This window comes from Spea bombifrons, chromosome 2 (genome assembly GCF_027358695.1).
Source record: "Spea bombifrons isolate aSpeBom1 chromosome 2, aSpeBom1.2.pri, whole genome shotgun sequence".
Taxonomy (NCBI): domain Eukaryota; kingdom Metazoa; phylum Chordata; class Amphibia; order Anura; family Pelobatidae; genus Spea; species Spea bombifrons.
In genome coordinates, this window is record NC_071088.1 from 35,144,106 (window position 1) to 35,163,291 (window position 19,186).

Below are 19,186 nucleotides of genomic sequence, written 5' to 3' on the forward strand. Positions count from 1 at the left end.
TTTAAGAATTAAATTATTGTTTCATCTAGATGCAAGTAGTAATTTGTAAGTAAATTATAGAGGGCTTTGTTTTGCTCCTAATTGTACTATAATTTAAATTATATGGAGATATAATATATGAAGGCTTTCATCTTTCTCCAACATTCTAATGATATTAGAATGCTTGAGTGTATATATGAATGGATCCATCGGTCTATTTTATTATCCAGCAAAGTTTTTCACAGATAAAACACTTGGTTATTAAGGATATGTGTTTACATACACATAATTGTAGTGATCAAAAGCTTTTGGGCTATAACTCGTAAGTGATACCACCTAAAAAGACGTTATTAAATATATATTTATTAATATTGGTACAAGGGAGGTACTAATGTTATTAGGTAGAGGAGATAGTATGTGCTATTCATTTAATAAATATATTTGGTAAATACAAATAAAGTGTCATATGTGACATGGGCTGCACAATACTTTTGTTATTTAAGGATATATTACTATATTTATTTGTGAAACATTATCTGAAGTTGTGAAGTAGAGAAAGTGGCGTAGCCACTGAGTAGACAGGTACATAGACAGCCTGAGTAACTATGACTGATTTCATTATAAAGTTTTTCTAGTGTTTCTGTCACAACAGACAGCTGATCTTTACCCAAGAAAAACTGAAAGAACATTATAGGGAGACCTAGCAGATGAGTTTAGAAGCTGAATCTACCAATGTTGGAGATAGTGAAGAGTTAATCCGCAATAAAATCAATGACCTTATTCAGGATACACCTGTATTTGTCACATACTAAGCATTAACTCTTAAGGGACATGGCAAGAAATTGTGAATGATGGCAATAATGGTGTTAAATGGCATTACTCTACAGAAAGTATAAGAAGCACTAAGACCATCACCACCTGTCAAAAAAACAAGAAAAACCAAAACAAAAAAGCCTGGTCTATGTGGCAAAAGTCTAATGGTGAACCCAAAAACGGGGTACTTGGCATCTGACTAGGCTGTTTTGTGTAAAACACATGCCTTTGAGTGGATTGAGAAAAATGGCCAATGAACCAGTTCTAAACATCACATGTAACAGCTACAGCAACCAAACACAACATGTTTAACATATGCTAGTAAGACTTCCAGAAGTAAAGCAGAAACACGTCTGGTCCACTTCTCTCAAAAATTACGAAATCAGCAGTTTTGGTTCCTGTCTGAAATAGAGGGGAACATAAAAATAAACTAACAATGCTTAGGTGATAGTTTTGTGCTGGTACATTCATTTAGCATGTCTAGATTTGTTATAAGGACCACATTAACTTTAAACAATAAAGCTAAAAAAGAAATTGGAAGACGAATTAATAAGGTTCACGTGGAAGACAGGCTTTATAATTGTGATTCCAATGGTGTGGTGGATAGGTCTGTTATGCTAGGACAGGGTTGTCTTCCTCTGACCTTCATGATGTTGTATGAAACCAAGCAGTTTCATAGGTGTGTATGGCTAATTAAAGTCATTTAAATATAATTATGTTTGTATGTAATATAACATGTAAAGCTAGGTAATTTTGCATGCTTGTGAATTTTGTATGGCAAGGTGCGCTTACAATCATGGATTGCAGAGAATCCCCATGCTGCAAAGGACAAACCCTTACATAGCCCAGGCAAAAAAGGATTACATCCTTAATGTGGCTCCTAGTCTTTTAGCTGGTTTATATAGAATTGGCTTATCCATTGGCTAGCCCCTAATGAAAGAAAAATGACAAGTAGTTCAAAGACTGCTCTGCCTATTGATTCCTCTACATACAACATATAAGGACATGTTTGGTGAGTGGTATAGTTACATTTTCCTGTACAATATCCACTAGGTTTAATCTAAAAAGTGATTACATATGGTACACATAAAACACAAAAAATACAACAATATGTGAGTTATATGTCATGGGTCTCGTGAGCCAAAAATAAATAAATGCTAACAATTCAACTGCACCTGTTATTTCTAAAGGGTTAGTATTAATAAATATAACATGTTTATTAGAGATTAACTATGGCCTAATTCAAGTAGACTTAGTCCCAACAGGCCTATGAGACTTTATAAGCCCTCAGGTGTGGTGGTATTCTATTACATTAATTAGTTGTTTGCCTACCCTGACCTAAGATTTCCTCTGCACTTTGAGCAAAAGGTTCACATATAGGGTGAAAACTGGACGTGCCAGATTGGGCTCAGACCTAATGTCAGACTCAGCTTGTGCAGAGTAGATGAGTGCTAGGCCTTCACATTACTGCGCTGGTCTTCACATGCATCTGTATGCGTGTGGTGTGCATTCACCAGGCAACTACACCCCTATGATTAATCAACCACCAGCCTTACAGTGCCAGGGCCAATGTTTTACTGCAAGTCCTATAGCTTACAATCACATATGTTTTTTTACTTGCTTGTACCATCAGCATCAGAAACATTGATAAGGCTCATGATGGGCAAAAACAGCCTACCCGTGCTTTTAGCTTAACCACCAGGGTGCAGTAAATGTATTTAAATTCATTTGTTTTCAAGGGTTTGCTTTGCATCACTGTCTAAAAAAATAATTCTCAGCTTCCTACGATGAGATAAATTAAATGGTTTTGAATGATTTCATTGATTACAGCTTTAATTTTAAAAAAATAATAATGCTAAAATACATTTTTTTTATTATAAAAAATCTCCTAAAACTAATTGTAATAAAGAGATAGGATGGCAAGCATAATCAAACAATCAAAACACAAGACTTAATGACTCCGGTCTAATATTGTAGTTGAGCAACGCAAGAGGGATTACTTGTGTTAGACAGTCTATATATCCTGTTTTTCCCAATTTGGAAACAAATACATTTTTTATAATTACTTTCATTATTTTAAATTATCAAATGTGTACTGCTAAAGGTAACATATTGTAGGTTTAGCAGCTGGGCTCCCAGAGTTCATGTCTACAGCAGTGTTGTATCTAAGCAACATGGAGCTCCAAGAGTGATTTGAATACGGAATACAGAATGCACTCAAAGCCGGATTTAGTTAATACCCTAACTAAAACAGATTTTAGCAATGAATACCCTAAACATCAAAGTTAACCATTAAAAGACTAGTTGCTACTTTATTTATACGACTATATTAATACTTGTTTGTGGTTACCTCGGGTCTCTAGTTAAATATTAACCAGCATGGGGAGATTTACCTTCTTTATCATAATCACAGGGAATTGCACCTGTCAAATCTAGATTTTATGTCTAGCCTGTTAAATGGGCCTGTAATTGTTTCATCAAAATGAGGCCTAGATAGAGTGGAGGGCAAATCCTTTAATGCAATTACTGATATTAAACCTTAGGGCTGCACTGTATTCCCTGTAATGAATTTTCCAATTCAATTAATTTTAAATCCTCTAAAAGAAAAACGTAAGTTAATAGTTTGTGACAGACAATAGAATATACCGTAGGCTAAATGCACAATGTCTGGCATCTAAAGTTTAAAAGTGGTCTTATTACTGTATCAACCAACATAGGGTTCCATTGGTTGCTACAATGATAGAACACATTTAAGACATTTCACCAGAACTCACTGCTATGCCAAACCCAGAATGCTTTTGGATAATCAAACCTACAGGGCCAGACTCGGATACGTCAAGTTATCTGCATTCAGAGGAGTACTGGTACCTCCTGGCCTGTGGACAGTAAACCAGAGTGCCCCTAGCCACTGCAACATATGCACTAGCATACACATTTACAAGCACCGTAACGCACTTCGCATTGACACACTTATACACACATTGATGCAAACACACACTCTTACACATACACACAATCATGCTAACACAAACACTTAGAAATACATAATCATTCTAATACACACTCACACATCGACACTCATGTTGACATATACACACTTACACTAACACACAAGCTAACATGCACTTACACTAACACACTTAAGCACTAACACTCGCTCTATCATGCAAAACATACATCATCACATCCTTTCTTTCACCATAGCCTTTTTTTTAGCTGCGGCCACACTATTACAAGGGTTCTACGATTACAGTGGAATTTCGGACATTTGCCCCCTGTCCCTAGGGCTATCCCACCCCTTTTTTGCATTTTCTGCACTCACTTAACCTCCATCCCTGTCACCTCCCATTTTCACCTGTTGCAGTACCAGTACGAGTATTCAGTTCAAATAATAGAATAATGTAAGATATATACTAGGCTGCTGCAAGTTTATATATAAAATGCTAGTGAAAAGAGTATATTGCTGGAACACATATTACTTTAAGATAGTGAACCAGTACCGATTTCACAATAGACTGCAGTAGAAAAATTAGAAATATAAAGAATAATTTCATATTGGTTAACGGAATCTAGCCCTTAAACTCAACTTTTAAGTGTTGGTTTATTTATTGCCTGTAGAACGTGTTTCTCAACTGATTTTCTATCCTGAACATTATCTTATGTAAGGCTGTATGATAAAAGATAAGATATATTTAGCTGTGTATGTTTGTATGTATATATTTATCATTTCTATATTTGACGACATGTTATGTTACATGTTTGTTACAATGCACGGTAAATACATGAATGTTATGAAGGAACACACCCAAATCTTATACATTGTAAATGAAAAATAATGAATGAGCTACACCGATGTTCAATGTCAGCATGAACCGTATAGCTTTTCCCTAGACGGATTATGCTGATTTCTACAGGATTTTCTACAGGATCACCAGGGATTAGACAAACTGTGAAGAAAAAAAGATCTTCATTTTATGACATAAGTAAACCAGTCAAAACATGTCTACTTAGAAGGACATTTGGCTGCTGTTCGAAATGGCGTAGTATACAGATAGTCCTAGCTAATAGCACAAGATCTAATACTTTGTTTGAATCTAATATGACATGAATCGTGTACTTTGTAACGTACCTGAAATCCCAGCTCCAATCACGATCACATCGCTCTTGTTGCTCATTGTGACAGCCTTTTTTTTTTAGTTGCTATTTGGCCGGTGACCCTTTTTCTGTGTTCTTGGCAAAACAAAACCTGATGCTTTATAGAAGCTGAGTGAAGCTGCAAGGAATCTCCCCTTATCAGCTGTCAGCAGCTCCAGTGTGCTGGAGGTGGACACACAATAGAACAGTTCCTCCTCTAGACTCCTCCTCCTGTCTCTGTGACCAGGGAAGTGTGTATTGATCCTCATAGTGTAAAAACCTGGATGCTCTTGTGAAAAACAAACATCTACCTGATTTAACCATTGCAATTCGGCGTAAAGAGTCAGACAGAATCACTTCACTGCTCTAAGCAAACATCCTTTGGTGGCAAACAAACAGCAGCATAATGTGGTAAAGTAACACTATATTACACAAAATCCAACTTGACAATAATAAACTTTTTATCACACACACTTTTCTTGAATAAGACACCATGGTAAAATAATAGTGATTACTCTGCGGTGTCTCTCTGATATCAGTGTAGCAGCACAAGGGTATAAAGCTTGTTTTTTACAGTATAGTCTGACCGGTACCTGGTTAAGTTTGCACTTCAGTAGCTGCTTTTAACTTTCATGCAGCTTGTGGGAACGGAAACTTGCTTTGCATGATGGTCCCCCTAGCTTTGTCTCTGGTTCCCTTCCTATGAACCTTAAATATGATTCCTGAGGGTGACTATTCCACTCCCAGGCTGAATTGTAGAAGGCAGCCTAAGGCTTTCTAGTACTGTATACTGTGAGTATATACACTCATTGGCCACTTTATTAGGTACACCTTGCTAGTACAGGGTTGTAAATCCTTTTGCCTTCAGAACTGCCTTCATTCTTCATACTTTCTACAAGGTGCTGGAAATATTCCTCAGAGATTTTGGTCCATATGGACATGATGGCATCACGTAGTTGCTGCGGATTTGTCGGCTGCACATCTATGACGGAACCCTCCATCACTGGGGCCACTGGAGAGGCCTGAGAGCCAGCCTCCTCCGTACCTATGGGCCCTGGCTTTGTAAAGACTTCTGTATCTACCACCAGAAGTATATCATCTCATCGCATGCTGAGGGGATTATCTCTGGCAGACAGCCAGGATCTGCAACCAAAGAGTGACAGCCATTGTTTCAGTTTAATGTCAGACCCAGTGGCGTCTCCAGCTTTCATATTTAGGGGGGACACATGGGGGACCAGGGACCAAAGTAGGGGGGCAATTATAAAACGCTACTTATACATTATATATATATATATATATATATATATATATGCGTTAGACATGCATTTTTAACTACATAATATGTACTTATTTCTTTGAAGTAAAGACCTTGATTGAAATATGATTTAAAAATAACAGCTGGACTGGCAGTTATTTTTCATTCTTGAATATTATTCTCTACTGCCGATATATATAAATATTAGCTCCTGCTGCCAATATATATAAATATTAGACCCTGCTTCCGATATATATTAATATTATACCCTGCTGCCAATATATATAGATATTAGTTCCTTCAGCCAATATATATATATTAGCCCCTGCTGCCGATATATATAAATATTAGCCCCTGCTGCCGATATATATTAATATTAGACCCTGCTGCCAATATGAATATAAATATTAGACCCTGCTGCCTATATATATTAATATTAGCCCCTGCTGCCAATATATATATAAATATTAGCCCCTGATGCCGATATATATATATATATATAGACATTAATATTTGCCCCTGCTGCCAATATATATTATTATTAGACCCTGATGCCGATATATATTAATATTAGTCCCTGCTGACAATATATATTAATATTAGCTCCTGCAGACAATATATATAAATATTAGCCCTTGCTGTCAATATATATAAATATTGGACCCTGCTGCCAATATATATTAATATTAGCTCCTTTTGCCAATATATATATATAAATATTAGCCCCTGCTGCCAATATATATATATAAATATTAGACCATGCTGCCAATACATATATAAATATTAGACCCTGTTGCCAATATATTTTATAGTGAAAAATTTGACCCTATCCTTGGGCCCCGCTCCACGCTCCGTAGCATGCAATAATCCCCTCCGCTACCACACAAAAAATATATATTTGCCACACTGACTGCAGATTAGGGGAAGATAGTGAGAGTCAGTGCAGTCTTCCCTCCTTCTGACTGCACCGTGACATTGAGAGGTCCTCTCCCCCCCGTAATCATCCCCAGAGTCCCCTCATTCACTAAGCCATAGCTCTCTTTTACTTACGCCCTGTACTTCAGGTGTAGATGAAAAAACAACACATGGAAACAGCACATGCAACTGAATAAGACATAAAAACCCTGTATTTGCAGGTATACATAAATAATGTATGGAAACATAGCATTGCAGGTATAGATCAACAGAACACACAAACCCAGCATTGCATTTATAGATCAACTGGAAATCACATGTAAACTCAGCACTGAGGGTATAGATCAAATAAACAACACATGGAAACAGCACTCCAGGTATTGATCAACTGAATAAGACATACAAATCCTGTATTTGCAAGTATACATAAATAATGTATGGAAATATAGCATAGCAGATATAGATCAACAGAATAACACAAAAACCTAGCTTTGTAGGGCTTTCACATTAAAATCCAGCATTTAAGGTATAGATGGAAAAAAAAAACAAATTACAGGCATATATCACAGGTTGTACACCCCAAAGGCCAGCCTTGGCATCCACATTGCCAACACAGAACCTGACCAGCACCTGTGCCATCTTTGTCCCCAAACAGCCCAGTGTACAACATCTTCGTTATAGTCACTCACTAATTCACTTTCATTCAAACAATTCATTCACACAATCATTTATTCTTTCACTCTTTCACACCAATTATTTACACATATTCATTAATGCATTCTCACAAATTAATTAATTCTCTCACTCATTCACACAATTCATCCACACACTAATTCATTTATTCTCTCACTCATTCACACATTGCATCCACACATTAATCCATTAATTCTCTCTCTCATTCTGACTCTTTATTTCAATATAATTGCTACCCTCCCTTCTCACTATCTACCCCATCTCCCTCCCTTCTCCCTATCTACCCCCTTTCCCTCCCTTCTCCCTATCTACCCCTTCTCACTCCCTTCTCCCTATCTACCCCTCCTAACTATCTACCCCCTCCTCTGGCATCAACCAATTGGTTGATGCCAGAGGAGGCCCCTGCAGGCAACCAATAGAGTCATTCGCACAGCCTTTTAACTCCTGACGGCAAACCTACGTATTCCGCTCCCGTTAACCCCTGCAATGCTGCGTAGACTTGAAGCGGGGAGACAGGCCAAGTCCCCGTCAGGAGTTAAAGGGCTGTGCAAGCGACTCTATTGGTCGCCAGCAGGGGCCTCCTGTGGCATCAACCAATTGATTGATGCCAGTGGAGGCCCCTGCAGGCGACCAATAGAGTAGCTCGTACAGACATTTAAAAATGTATATATATTGGGATACACCTTAATTATTGAATTCAGGTGTTTCAGTCATACCCATTGTTGCAGGTGTAAAAAATCAAGCATCTAGCCATGCAGTCTGCATTTACAAACATTTCTTAAAAAAATGGGTTGTTTCGGAACGTGATAATGTTCTAGGATGCCACCTTTGCAATAAATCAGTTCCAGAAATTTTACCAGTAGACTGTATGCCAAAGTAGCACCCTCAAGTGTTTCTCAGACATGCGCTAGGCTGCAGCACTGCTTATTATATTACAGTAAAGTAATAAAGTAATAATGATCTTGTTATCGTCTCCATCTCTTATTTACTGACCCTAAAATGCATTTTTACTTCTAGAAGGGGTGTTGCTTAGTTGATACAAAATTCAAGACAAGCCCATGCCAGCTTATACAATATATATACACTACAAACGTCACACAAACATAATAATTTCCTAGAACTTTCCAGTGTTGTCTGTCCGGAACTCTTTTCTCCTAGGGGTGTGGCTGTACCATGGGGATATGGCCAGCTGCATGTATTGACAGGGCTAACCCCGGTAGATTTTAAAGCGGCTGGGAGAAGGCAGAGAGCATGCAGGAGGAGGTAGTAACCTGGGCATGGAGTAGGTGTGGCCAAATACTGCCCCTTTTGCCCTAAGATGAAATCCATCATGTTCCCTATTATGGGAAAATTATATACATACATAACAGACATATTCCTTATGCCTGAGAAATTGGGTTTTCCATAACAGACTCAGATGTTCAGCCTCTCAGCAACCCCTGCTAGTAAAATACTTTCTAGGTAGAAGCCTTACATACACAGCAAGATTATGCTATATAAAGATCGAGCAAATAAATACATTTCGTCTTGTGCAAAATAAAACAAAATAGAACAAAAAAGTATGGATCATGACAAATCGTATGGAGAGAACTATAAGTGAAAAGTACTATACAATTAAGTTAAAATTAACAGAAACATTGAGTATATCAAATGTTGTTTTCCCCAGAAGGCTTTTATTTGATAGAGTATTCATTCACAAGATTCTCTTCTCAGAAATATACCTGTTACCATGGCAACCATCCTGTGTAAATGCCAAGAGTCATTTCAATTACCTTCTTAAATCAGATTCCCATCCCACGGATGCAAACACAAGATTTAGAAGGAAAGATAGTAAGCCAATAAAGAAAGGAATTTGCAATCCCAAAGAGAAAAGACACAGCTGTTATGTAATTGCTGATTATTTACTTTTAAGTATTTTTGGCCCTATAGGATAAATGAAATATCAATATTCAGTATTAACAACCTATTTCATTTATGTCATATATAATTTATCCCGTGTCCTCATTTTTATTGTAACAGAAAGCAATATTGATTTTGTACATACAGCATATGATTGCAAACATTTTTGGGCCTGTGTGCCCAATTTTCTGCATGAAATCTAAATGCAGACCTCAAAATGTCTACACTGTGTACTCACACTTACATGCATACACACACAAATACATGCATATCCACATACATACTCAACAGACACATACATACATGCATGCACATGCATAATCACATATCTTGATTGATAGTTTATTTAGCAAGATATATATATATATATATATATATATATACATATATATATATATATATATATATATATATATATATATACAGATATATGTATACCTAAATAATGTATGGAAACATAGCATAGCAGATATGGATCAACAGAATAACACACACCCAGCTTTGCAGGTATAGATCAATTGGAAATCAAATAAAAACTCAGCATTAAAGGTATAGATAAAACCCTAAATTACAGGCATAAATCACAGGTTGCACACCGCACAGAAGTTCACCGGCGAGCGTAAACAACCTCAGCTGCCGGCATGTCTGCACGATGTGCTTTAACAATCTCCCTTGCCGGGACTCCCCCCGTGGGAATTCCCGGCAAGGTAGATTGTTAAAGCACACCGAGCAGACGTGCCGACAGCGGGGGTTTACACGCATCGCCGGTGAACATCTGCGCGATGTGCTTAGACAACCTCCCATGCCGGCACTCCCCCCGTGGAAAGTGCCGACAGGGGAGGCTGTCTGAGCGTATCGGAGAGTAGGATGCAGATCCCCTGCACCGCTGTGGGGGATCTGTATCCCAACCCTGCCAGACCTCGATCTCCCTAATGTTGGGCTAGTTAGAGGGAGGTCGTGATCTCCCCAACCAGCCCTGCTCATCGGGCGCCCGCTGATCAGGGCTAGTTGGGGAGATCACGATCTTGCACCTACCTCGGCGCGGCCCTGAAGACCGGACCAGAGGAGGCGGCTTCTCCGCTCGCCCCTCCCCTAGAAATTCGTGATTCTCCAGTCAGGCTCGGTAAGTTTTAGTACCTGGCGTATAAGATGACCCCCGACTTTTGAGAAGATTTTCACGTGTTAAAAAGTCGTTTTATACGCCGGAATATACGGTAATTCATTCACACAATCATTTATTCTCTCACTCATTCACGGAAATCATTTACACATATTCATTAATGCATTCTCACAGATTAATTTGTGATTCAGACAATTCATCCACACATTAATTCATACTGTCCCTTTATTCAGACAATTCATCCACACATTAACTCATACATTAATTCATTCATTCTCTCACTCATTCATGCAAGTAATCCACACACTAATTCATTCATTCTCTCACTCATTCTCTCTGTCAGGCATCACCCAGAGTCCCACAGACCGCAAGGCGTGACCGCCCTTTTAAGAGGCTTGGCTGGACTTAAACTCACTGATGTGTCATCACCTAATTCTGTTTTGGACTGAACCCCGCCTCTCTCACCTGTTCTCATCAACAGGCTTTAAAGATCAGCCTCACCTCCAGCCCAGTATCTGGTTGTGTGTTTTTTTCTGCTGGAGGTGGTAGAATGATATGCCTGATTTACTGGACTTTGACCTCTGCTTTAATACAGGTTTATGAACCCTGTTTGCCGGCCCTGACCTCTGCATATTGTTGACTCTGCTACTGGATATTCCCTGTCTGTACCGCGTACCTGTTTTGCCCCCTGTGCACACTTTTACTGCTCAAGTGATCTCCCCATCTCCATCCTGGAGATGCAAGGGTGTGCGCCATTTCCTGCAACCAACTCCTCTTAAGTCCTTACACTCACTCTTTATTTATTTCAATATTCATACTACCCTCTTTCTCACTATCTACCTCTTCCCCCCTTTCTCACTATCTACCCCCTCACCCTTCCTTCTCACTATCTACCCCATCCCCTCCCCTCTGTCTCACTGCTCTGCCGCTGTGATTGCTGCTTCACTGCTGAGCTTCAGATGCAACCCATGTGCTGCTGCTGCCACTGCCCATGATGAGAGAACATTATCATTATCTTTCTCCTTAATAATTAGCTCTCCTGTTTCTGGTTATGTCTTCCCAGAAGATCACAGTGAAGAGGGAGAAAAAAATATAAAATGTAAAAATAAAAACATAATAATACAAACTTAAATGATGCTATCATGATATTAGCAGTGTATATTAAATATTGGACAGTTTTGCCCCTCCTAAACATAAAAACCTTTGTATGAGGGGTATTACATTTCTCAATACTGAACACAAATTGAGTTTTTTCAACAGTGAAGCTGGTGGAGGTAATCCTAAGTAAAATTGAAACAAAATGTGGTCTCTTTTTAATTTTCTCAATTTTTTACATTTATAATGTATACTTAATAATGGGCCATCCATATAAGATGGAATCAAAAGAAAGATCAATGCGAGCAGGTCCCTCTCTACCTAATATATCGGTTTGTCTAAGTCTGTCAATTCTAGTTTTGTCATCCCCATTGAATATATGTATTATAAGAAGTGCCGCTTAAATTGTTGGCGCTATATAAATAAATGCGAATAATAATAATCTTTCCTTGAATTAACACTATAAACAAATTTATGGTTAAAACACCAAAAAGGCCGGTGGGAAATACTTCAGAAAAGGAAGTTAAGATACCTTCTCCAATGATATAAACAAAAGGTGGATTTTTACTATTACATTACATTTAATTTATTACTGAACTCAGGAGATGTTGCTGAACACATATTGGGTGTCACCTGCTCCCGTGGATCCGCTGTCCCCCGTCGTCCTGCGTCCGTCCGCTCGGCTCCCGGCTCGCCGCTTCACTTACCTCGTGGTGAGGTCAGGAGGAAGCGCCGGCTGGGTGCTCGCCGTTGCGGTCGCGCTCCCTCTGCTGGACACGCGCGTAACTGCAGCTAGGTTTAGCTGCAGCTGCCGCGTTTTGGCAGGCAGGGGGCGCGTGTGACGTCAGTGTCGGGGGCGTGGTGTCTACTGGCGCCAAATTTAAAAACCCAGAAGCCCTGTTACCGGTACCCTGGTGTGGTCTTTTGCTGGTTATTGCTACTGTTCGTATTATCGGAATTTCTGGATTATCTGACCCTTTGGCTTGTCCTGACTTCCCTTTGCTCTACGATTTGGCTGTGTTTGTCTCTACGTGTATGACCTGGATCGTCTGACTACCCGCTTTGATTCTGACCCACCTTCTGGCTGACTACCCGTCCTGTGTATGACCTGGATCGTCTGACTACCTGCTTTGGATCTGACCCACCTTCTGGCTGACTACCCGTCCTGTGTATGACCCCTGGCTCGTCTGACTCTGCGTTAGTTTTGCCCTACTCCTACGTCACTTTGGTGGAGATCTCTCCAGCTGTACCCAGAGACTATCTACCTCTCCATATCTACCCACTCCGGGCCTCCTCACTGTTGGGATCATCGAATACCTGGGGTTTGCGTCTCTGCGCACTCCGCCAGGAGAAGAACTTCTGCGGTGAGTGCTCTGGCTTGTGGTAGACGTGACATTACACCAGGGTCATGGATCCCTCTGAGTATGGCAAGGTCCTCTCTGCCCAGGGGCAGGCGATTCAAGCTCACGAAGCTCGCTTCACTAGCCTCGAGGATAAAATGGATCAGCTATCCCATGCTATGCAAATCCTGTTGTCCCGGTCAGACCCTAGCCCTACAGCTGCTTCCTCCACGTCTGCTGCTCAACCTTCGGTTTCAAGTCCTCCTGTGTCTACTGACTCCCCTTCTGTTTCCATGAAACTACCTCCTCCAAGTCGTTATGCAGGGGATCCTATGTCTTGTCGTGGCTTTTTGAACCAGTGCTCTATACAATTTGAGCTCTCTCCTCACATGTTTTCCTCCGAAAAGGCCAAAGTAGGATACATTATCTCCCTTCTGTCTGGCAAAGCTTTGGCATGGGCCTCTCCATTATGGGAAATGAATTCTCCACTTGTCTACAATTGCTCGGCCTTCATCTCTACCTTTCGGAAGACGTTCGATGTTCCAGGGAAGGCGGCCACTGCCTCTCTTTCTTTGCTACATGTTTCTCAGGGCTATAAGACGGTGGCGGAATATGCCATTGAATTCAAGACTATTGCTGCCGAGGTAAACTGGTCTCCTGAGGCGCTTATTGCAGCGTTCTACGATGGCTTATCGGAACGATTGAAAGATGAATTATCCACCAAAGATCTCCCTGTGGATTTTGAGGAATTCGTGGCTTTGGCTCTAAAGATTGACACACGCTTCCGAGAGAGACAGTCCCAAAAGACTAAAAGATGGACCAAATCTTCGTATGACTCTCCTCGTACCTTCTCCAGCCCTAGTCCAAGTCCTCCCGTGGATGAACCTATGGAACTGGGTGCTACAAAACTCACACCTGAAGAAAGGTCTCGTAGGAGATCTTTGGCTCTTTGTTTCTATTGCGGACAGAAGGGTCACTTTGTCAGACTGTGTCCCTCGAGGCCGGGAAACTTCCGCACCTAGGCGCAGTTAAGGAGCCTGTCCTGGGTGAGCATCTTTCGGCTCCTCCGATTCCTGATGACCGATTCCTTATTTCTGTTTCCGTGGGATGGAGCGGTCACCGGATTTGTACCACGGCTATGATCGACTCTGGGGCTGCTGGTTCATTCATCGATTCCAGCTTCGTTAAACAATACCATGTCCCCTGTGCCCCTCTTGGTTCTCCTATTGCCATCTCTGCCATTGATGGTTTCCCGTTGCACCCCGCTGCCGTCACTCATAGCTCTTTGCCTCTCCTGCTGCACGTTGGATTACTTCACCAAGAGACTATTTCCCTTATGGTCATTTCATCACCCAAGTGCCCCATTATCCTGGGGCTCCCGTGGTTACAATTGCACAATCCTTCCATTCATTGGAGACTTAAAGATATCACAGCCTGGGGATTGCACTGCCAGAAGAATTGCCTCTTGAAACCTTCCCGTACCAAGGCCAACCTAGCCTCTGTCGCTGTTGCACCATTGCCTGCCTATTGCCTGGATTACGCAGATGTTTTTGATAAAAACAAAGCGGAGGTGCTACCTCCCCACCGTCCCTATGACTGCCACATTGAATTATTTCCCGGTACCATGCCCCCCAGGGGAAGAACGTACCCGTTGTCTCTTCCGGAATCTAAGGCTCTGGAAGCATATATCCAAGACAACCTTCAAAGGGGTTTTATTCGTAAATCCACCTCTCCGGCTGGAGCTGGGTTCTTTTTTGTTACTAAGAAAGATGGCAGTTTACGTCCTTGCATTGACTATAGGGGGCTCAACAACATTACTGTCAAAAACAAGTATCCCCTTCCTCTTATTCCTGAACTGTTTGATCGTTTGAGAGACTCTGTAATATTTACTAAATTAGACCTGAGAGGTGCTTATAACCTTATTCGCATTAGGGAGGGGGATGAATGGAAGACGGCCTTCAACACACGCATGGGACATTATGAATATACTGTAATGCCTTTTGGACTATGTAACGCTCCTGCAGTTTTTCAAGAATTGATAAATGACATTTTTCGTGACATTGCACTTCAATTTGTTATCGTGTATCTCGACGACATATTGATTCATTCGCCGGATCTCGAAACTCATCAGAAGCACGTCCGTATTGTCCTTCAGCGTCTTCGGCAGAATAACTTATATGCTAAACTCGAAAAATGCCAATTCGCAGTTCCACGCATTTCGTTTCTGGGATACATTATTTCTGCTTCAGGGTTCGAGATGGATCCAGCTAAGCTCTCAGCCATAGCAGAATGGCCCCAACCGGCGGCCTTGAAACCTCTACAACGTTTTCTGGGTTTTGCAAACTATTACAGAAAATTCATAAAAAATTTTTCCAAGATCATCGCTCCCCTTACCGCCCTTACTAGGAAAGGGGCCAATTGTAAAATTTGGTCCGAAGATGCCGAACGAGCATTTTCTCTCCTGAAACAGGCATTCTCCTCGGCTCCTGTGTTAGTACACCCAGACGTCACTAAACCCTTTATTATCGAAGTCGATGCCTCCGAGATTGGGGTTGGGGCTGTACTTTCACAACGCAAAGAATTTCACAGTCGTCTACATCCCTGCGCCTATTTTTCCCGCAAATTCTCCTCTACCGAAGCTAATTATGACGTCGGTAACCGGGAGTTGCTTGGTATTATTTGGGCTCTTCAAGAATGGCGACATCTTCTCGAGGGGGCTCGTAATCCCATCACTATCCTCACTGATCATAGGAACCTGGAATATCTCAGCGCGGCTAAACGCCTAAACCCTAGACAGGCCCGATGGACTCTGTTTTTGTCCAGATTTAATTTTATTATCTCCTACAGACCGGGATCAAGAAATGTCAAGGCCGACGCGCTTTCCAGACAATTTATTTCTACCTCTGAGGACAATCCGACTCCTGAACCTATTATCCCTCCTGCTCGTATAATTTCTGCTATTACCACTCAACTCGATTCTTCTTTGACGAAGCGCATATTGAAGGCTCAGTCTCGTTCTCCGGTTCATAGTGCTTGGCCCATGGGTACTCTATTTGTACCTGAATCTGAAAGGCGTCAAGTGCTATACTGGGCTCATTCATCCCTTATTGCTGGACATCCCAATGCTCGGCGCACGGCGGACATTATCTCTAGGGACTTTTGGTGGCCTGAGCTTCGATCCGACTGTCATGACTTTGTCATCGCGTGTCTCCAATGTACTACTGCCAAAGCTTCTCACTCTCGTCCTGCCGGATTGTTGCTACCTCTGCCTGTTCCTGTTCGTCCTTGGTCCCATATCGCTATGGATTTTATGGTGGACTTACCTGTTTCTGAAGGTTGTACCGTTATTTTTGTCGTCGTTGATAGATTTTCGAAGTTGGCACATTTCATCCCTTTGCCCAAACTCCCCTCTGCGCCCGAATTGGTACCTGTTTTTGTTCGAGAAATCGTTAGACTCCATGGCCTCCCGACGCAGATTGTGTCTGATAGAGGAGTTCAGTTCACTGCCACCTTCTGGAGAACATTCTGTAAAGCTCTAGGGATTTCTCTAGCCCTCTCATCTGCTTACCATCCTCAAACTAATGGGTGCACCGAGAGAACGAATCAATCCCTAGAACAGATCCTTCGCTGTTTTATTGGAGATCATCACTCCGACTGGGCCAGATTGCTCCCGTGGGCTGAATTTGCAAGAAATAATGTCACGCATGAAGCCTCTAAAGTTTCTCCTTTTTTTTGCAACTATGGCTTTCACCCTGCCACCTTGCCCTCAGTATTTCCTGAGACTCCTGTTCCCGCTGTTGACCATTATTTACTTCAACTCCCTTCCATTTGGGCCAAGACACGTCAATGTTTGTCTACAGCGTCTGAAACCTATAAACGCCAGGTCAATAGACATCGCCGGTTGGGTCCGTCTTATATGGCAGGAGATCGTGTCTGGCTTTCCACAAAGAATATTAAGCTCAAAGTCGCTTCCTCCAAACTGGCTCCTCGTTTTATTGGTCCGTTTCGTGTTCTTCGGAGAATTAACCCTGTTGCTTATGAACTTCAACTTCCCCCTAGTCTTCGTATTCCTAGAGTTTTTCATGTATCCTTACTAAAGCCCCTTGTTTGTAATCGCTTTACCAAGAGTATCCCACGTCCTCGCCCGGTATTAATTGATACTCACCTTGAATATGAGATCCAATCGATCCTGGATTCTCGTAGATTCCGTAACACTATTCAATATCTGGTACACTGGAAAGGTTACGGTCCAGAAGAAAGGTCTTGGGTATCCGTCAAGAACATTAATGCTCCTCGCCTTGTACAGAATTTCCACAAGAAATTTCCTGATAAACCAGGTAACTTTCGGCCTTCGGCCGGCCCTCGAGAAGGGGGTAATGTCACCTGCTCCCGTGGATCCGCTGTCCCCCGTCGTCCTGCGTCCGTCCGCTCGGCTCCCGGCTCGCCGCTTCACTTACCTCGTGGTGAGGTCAGGAGGAAGCGCCGGCTGGGTGCTCGCCGTTGCGGTCGCGCTCCCTCTGCTGGACACGCGCGTAACTGCAGCTAGGTTTAGCTGCAGCTGCCGCGTTTTGGCAGGCAGGGGGCGCGTGTGACGTCAGTGTCGGGGGCGTGGTGTCTACTGGCGCCAAATTTAAAAACCCAGAAGCCCTGTTACCGGTACCCTGGTGTGGTCTTTTGCTGGTTATTGCTACTGTTCGTATTATCGGAATTTCTGGATTATCTGACCCTTTGGCTTGTCCTGACTTCCCTTTGCTCTACGATTTGGCTGTGTTTGTCTCTACGTGTATGACCTGGATCGTCTGACTACCCGCTTTGATTCTGACCCACCTTCTGGCTGACTACCCGTCCTGTGTATGACCTGGATCGTCTGACTACCTGCTTTGGATCTGACCCACCTTCTGGCTGACTACCCGTCCTGTGTATGACCCCTGGCTCGTCTGACTCTGCGTTAGTTTTGCCCTACTCCTACGTCACTTTGGTGGAGATCTCTCCAGCTGTACCCAGAGACTATCTACCTCTCCATATCTACCCACTCCGGGCCTCCTCACTGTTGGGATCATCGAATACCTGGGGTTTGCGTCTCTGCGCACTCCGCCAGGAGAAGAACTTCTGCGGTGAGTGCTCTGGCTTGTGGTAGACGTGACATTGGGGTGTTGTTTGGCAGTGACATATATCAGGAGCTGTACATACATACCTGAAGTACAGGTTATAGTAGAATTAGTGCATGGAAAGGGTTGAAATACCAGCATTTGAAATACCTTGGGGTGTCTAGTTTACAGAAATATATGGTTTGATGGGGTAAATAGCATTGGCTGGCTTCAAAGATACCCGAAATAGCACATGGGCCAGAATGACCAGATCTGGAAAAAAAAAGGTTTTGAAATAGCAAAACACTACTTGTACTTATTACCCAATAACTTTCAGAAAAAAAGCAAAAAATATAATATATATGGGTGTTTCTAAACTCAGGAAAAATAATAGAATCTATTTAGCAGTTTTTTTCATTAGCTTTTATAGATGAGTACATTATTTTTCAAATAAAAGTGAAAAAAAGTGGAGTTTTTTAAATTTTTCATCATATTTTTTTATAGGAAATTAGATGATATAATAAAAAATAGTATCTAAAAGAAAACCCTTCTTGTCCTGAAAAAAAAATATATATAACTTGTATGGGTTCACTAAGTGGGGGAGGAGAAAATTACTGCTAAACACGAGTAAGGCAAAAGTGTTAAAACAGCCTTGGTCATGAAGGGTACAAAAAATAAAAAAACAGCCTGGTCCTTAAGGGGTTAATAATACATGTCTAAAGTGGAAAACTGTTGAACATATAATTGGCAGATTGCTGGGGAGACTGATGATTTACTTGATACAAGTTATTTTTTAAAAACATGATTTAATGATGGGAGAAAAGGAACATGGCAATAATTGGTGTTCAAACAACAC

General features: G+C 41.4%; 2 protein-coding genes across 2 annotated transcripts in view; one reads left to right on the forward strand and one right to left on the reverse strand.

The window, feature by feature from the left end:
* LOC128475017 (amine oxidase [flavin-containing]-like) overlaps nucleotides 1-5,186 on the reverse strand; it is a 37,338-nt gene extending 32,152 nt beyond the window's left edge. Inside the window, exon 1 of the mRNA XM_053457467.1 lies at nucleotides 4,922-5,186. Coding sequence (XP_053313442.1) covers nucleotides 4,922-4,967 — 46 coding nt within the window. The 5' untranslated portion in view covers nucleotides 4,968-5,186. The remainder of the gene's footprint in view (nucleotides 1-4,921) is intronic.
* The window catches only part of LOC128475015 (amine oxidase [flavin-containing]-like), a 275,083-nt gene that overhangs the window by 111,722 nt on the left and 144,175 nt on the right, over nucleotides 1-19,186 (forward strand). The window lies entirely within an intron of this gene.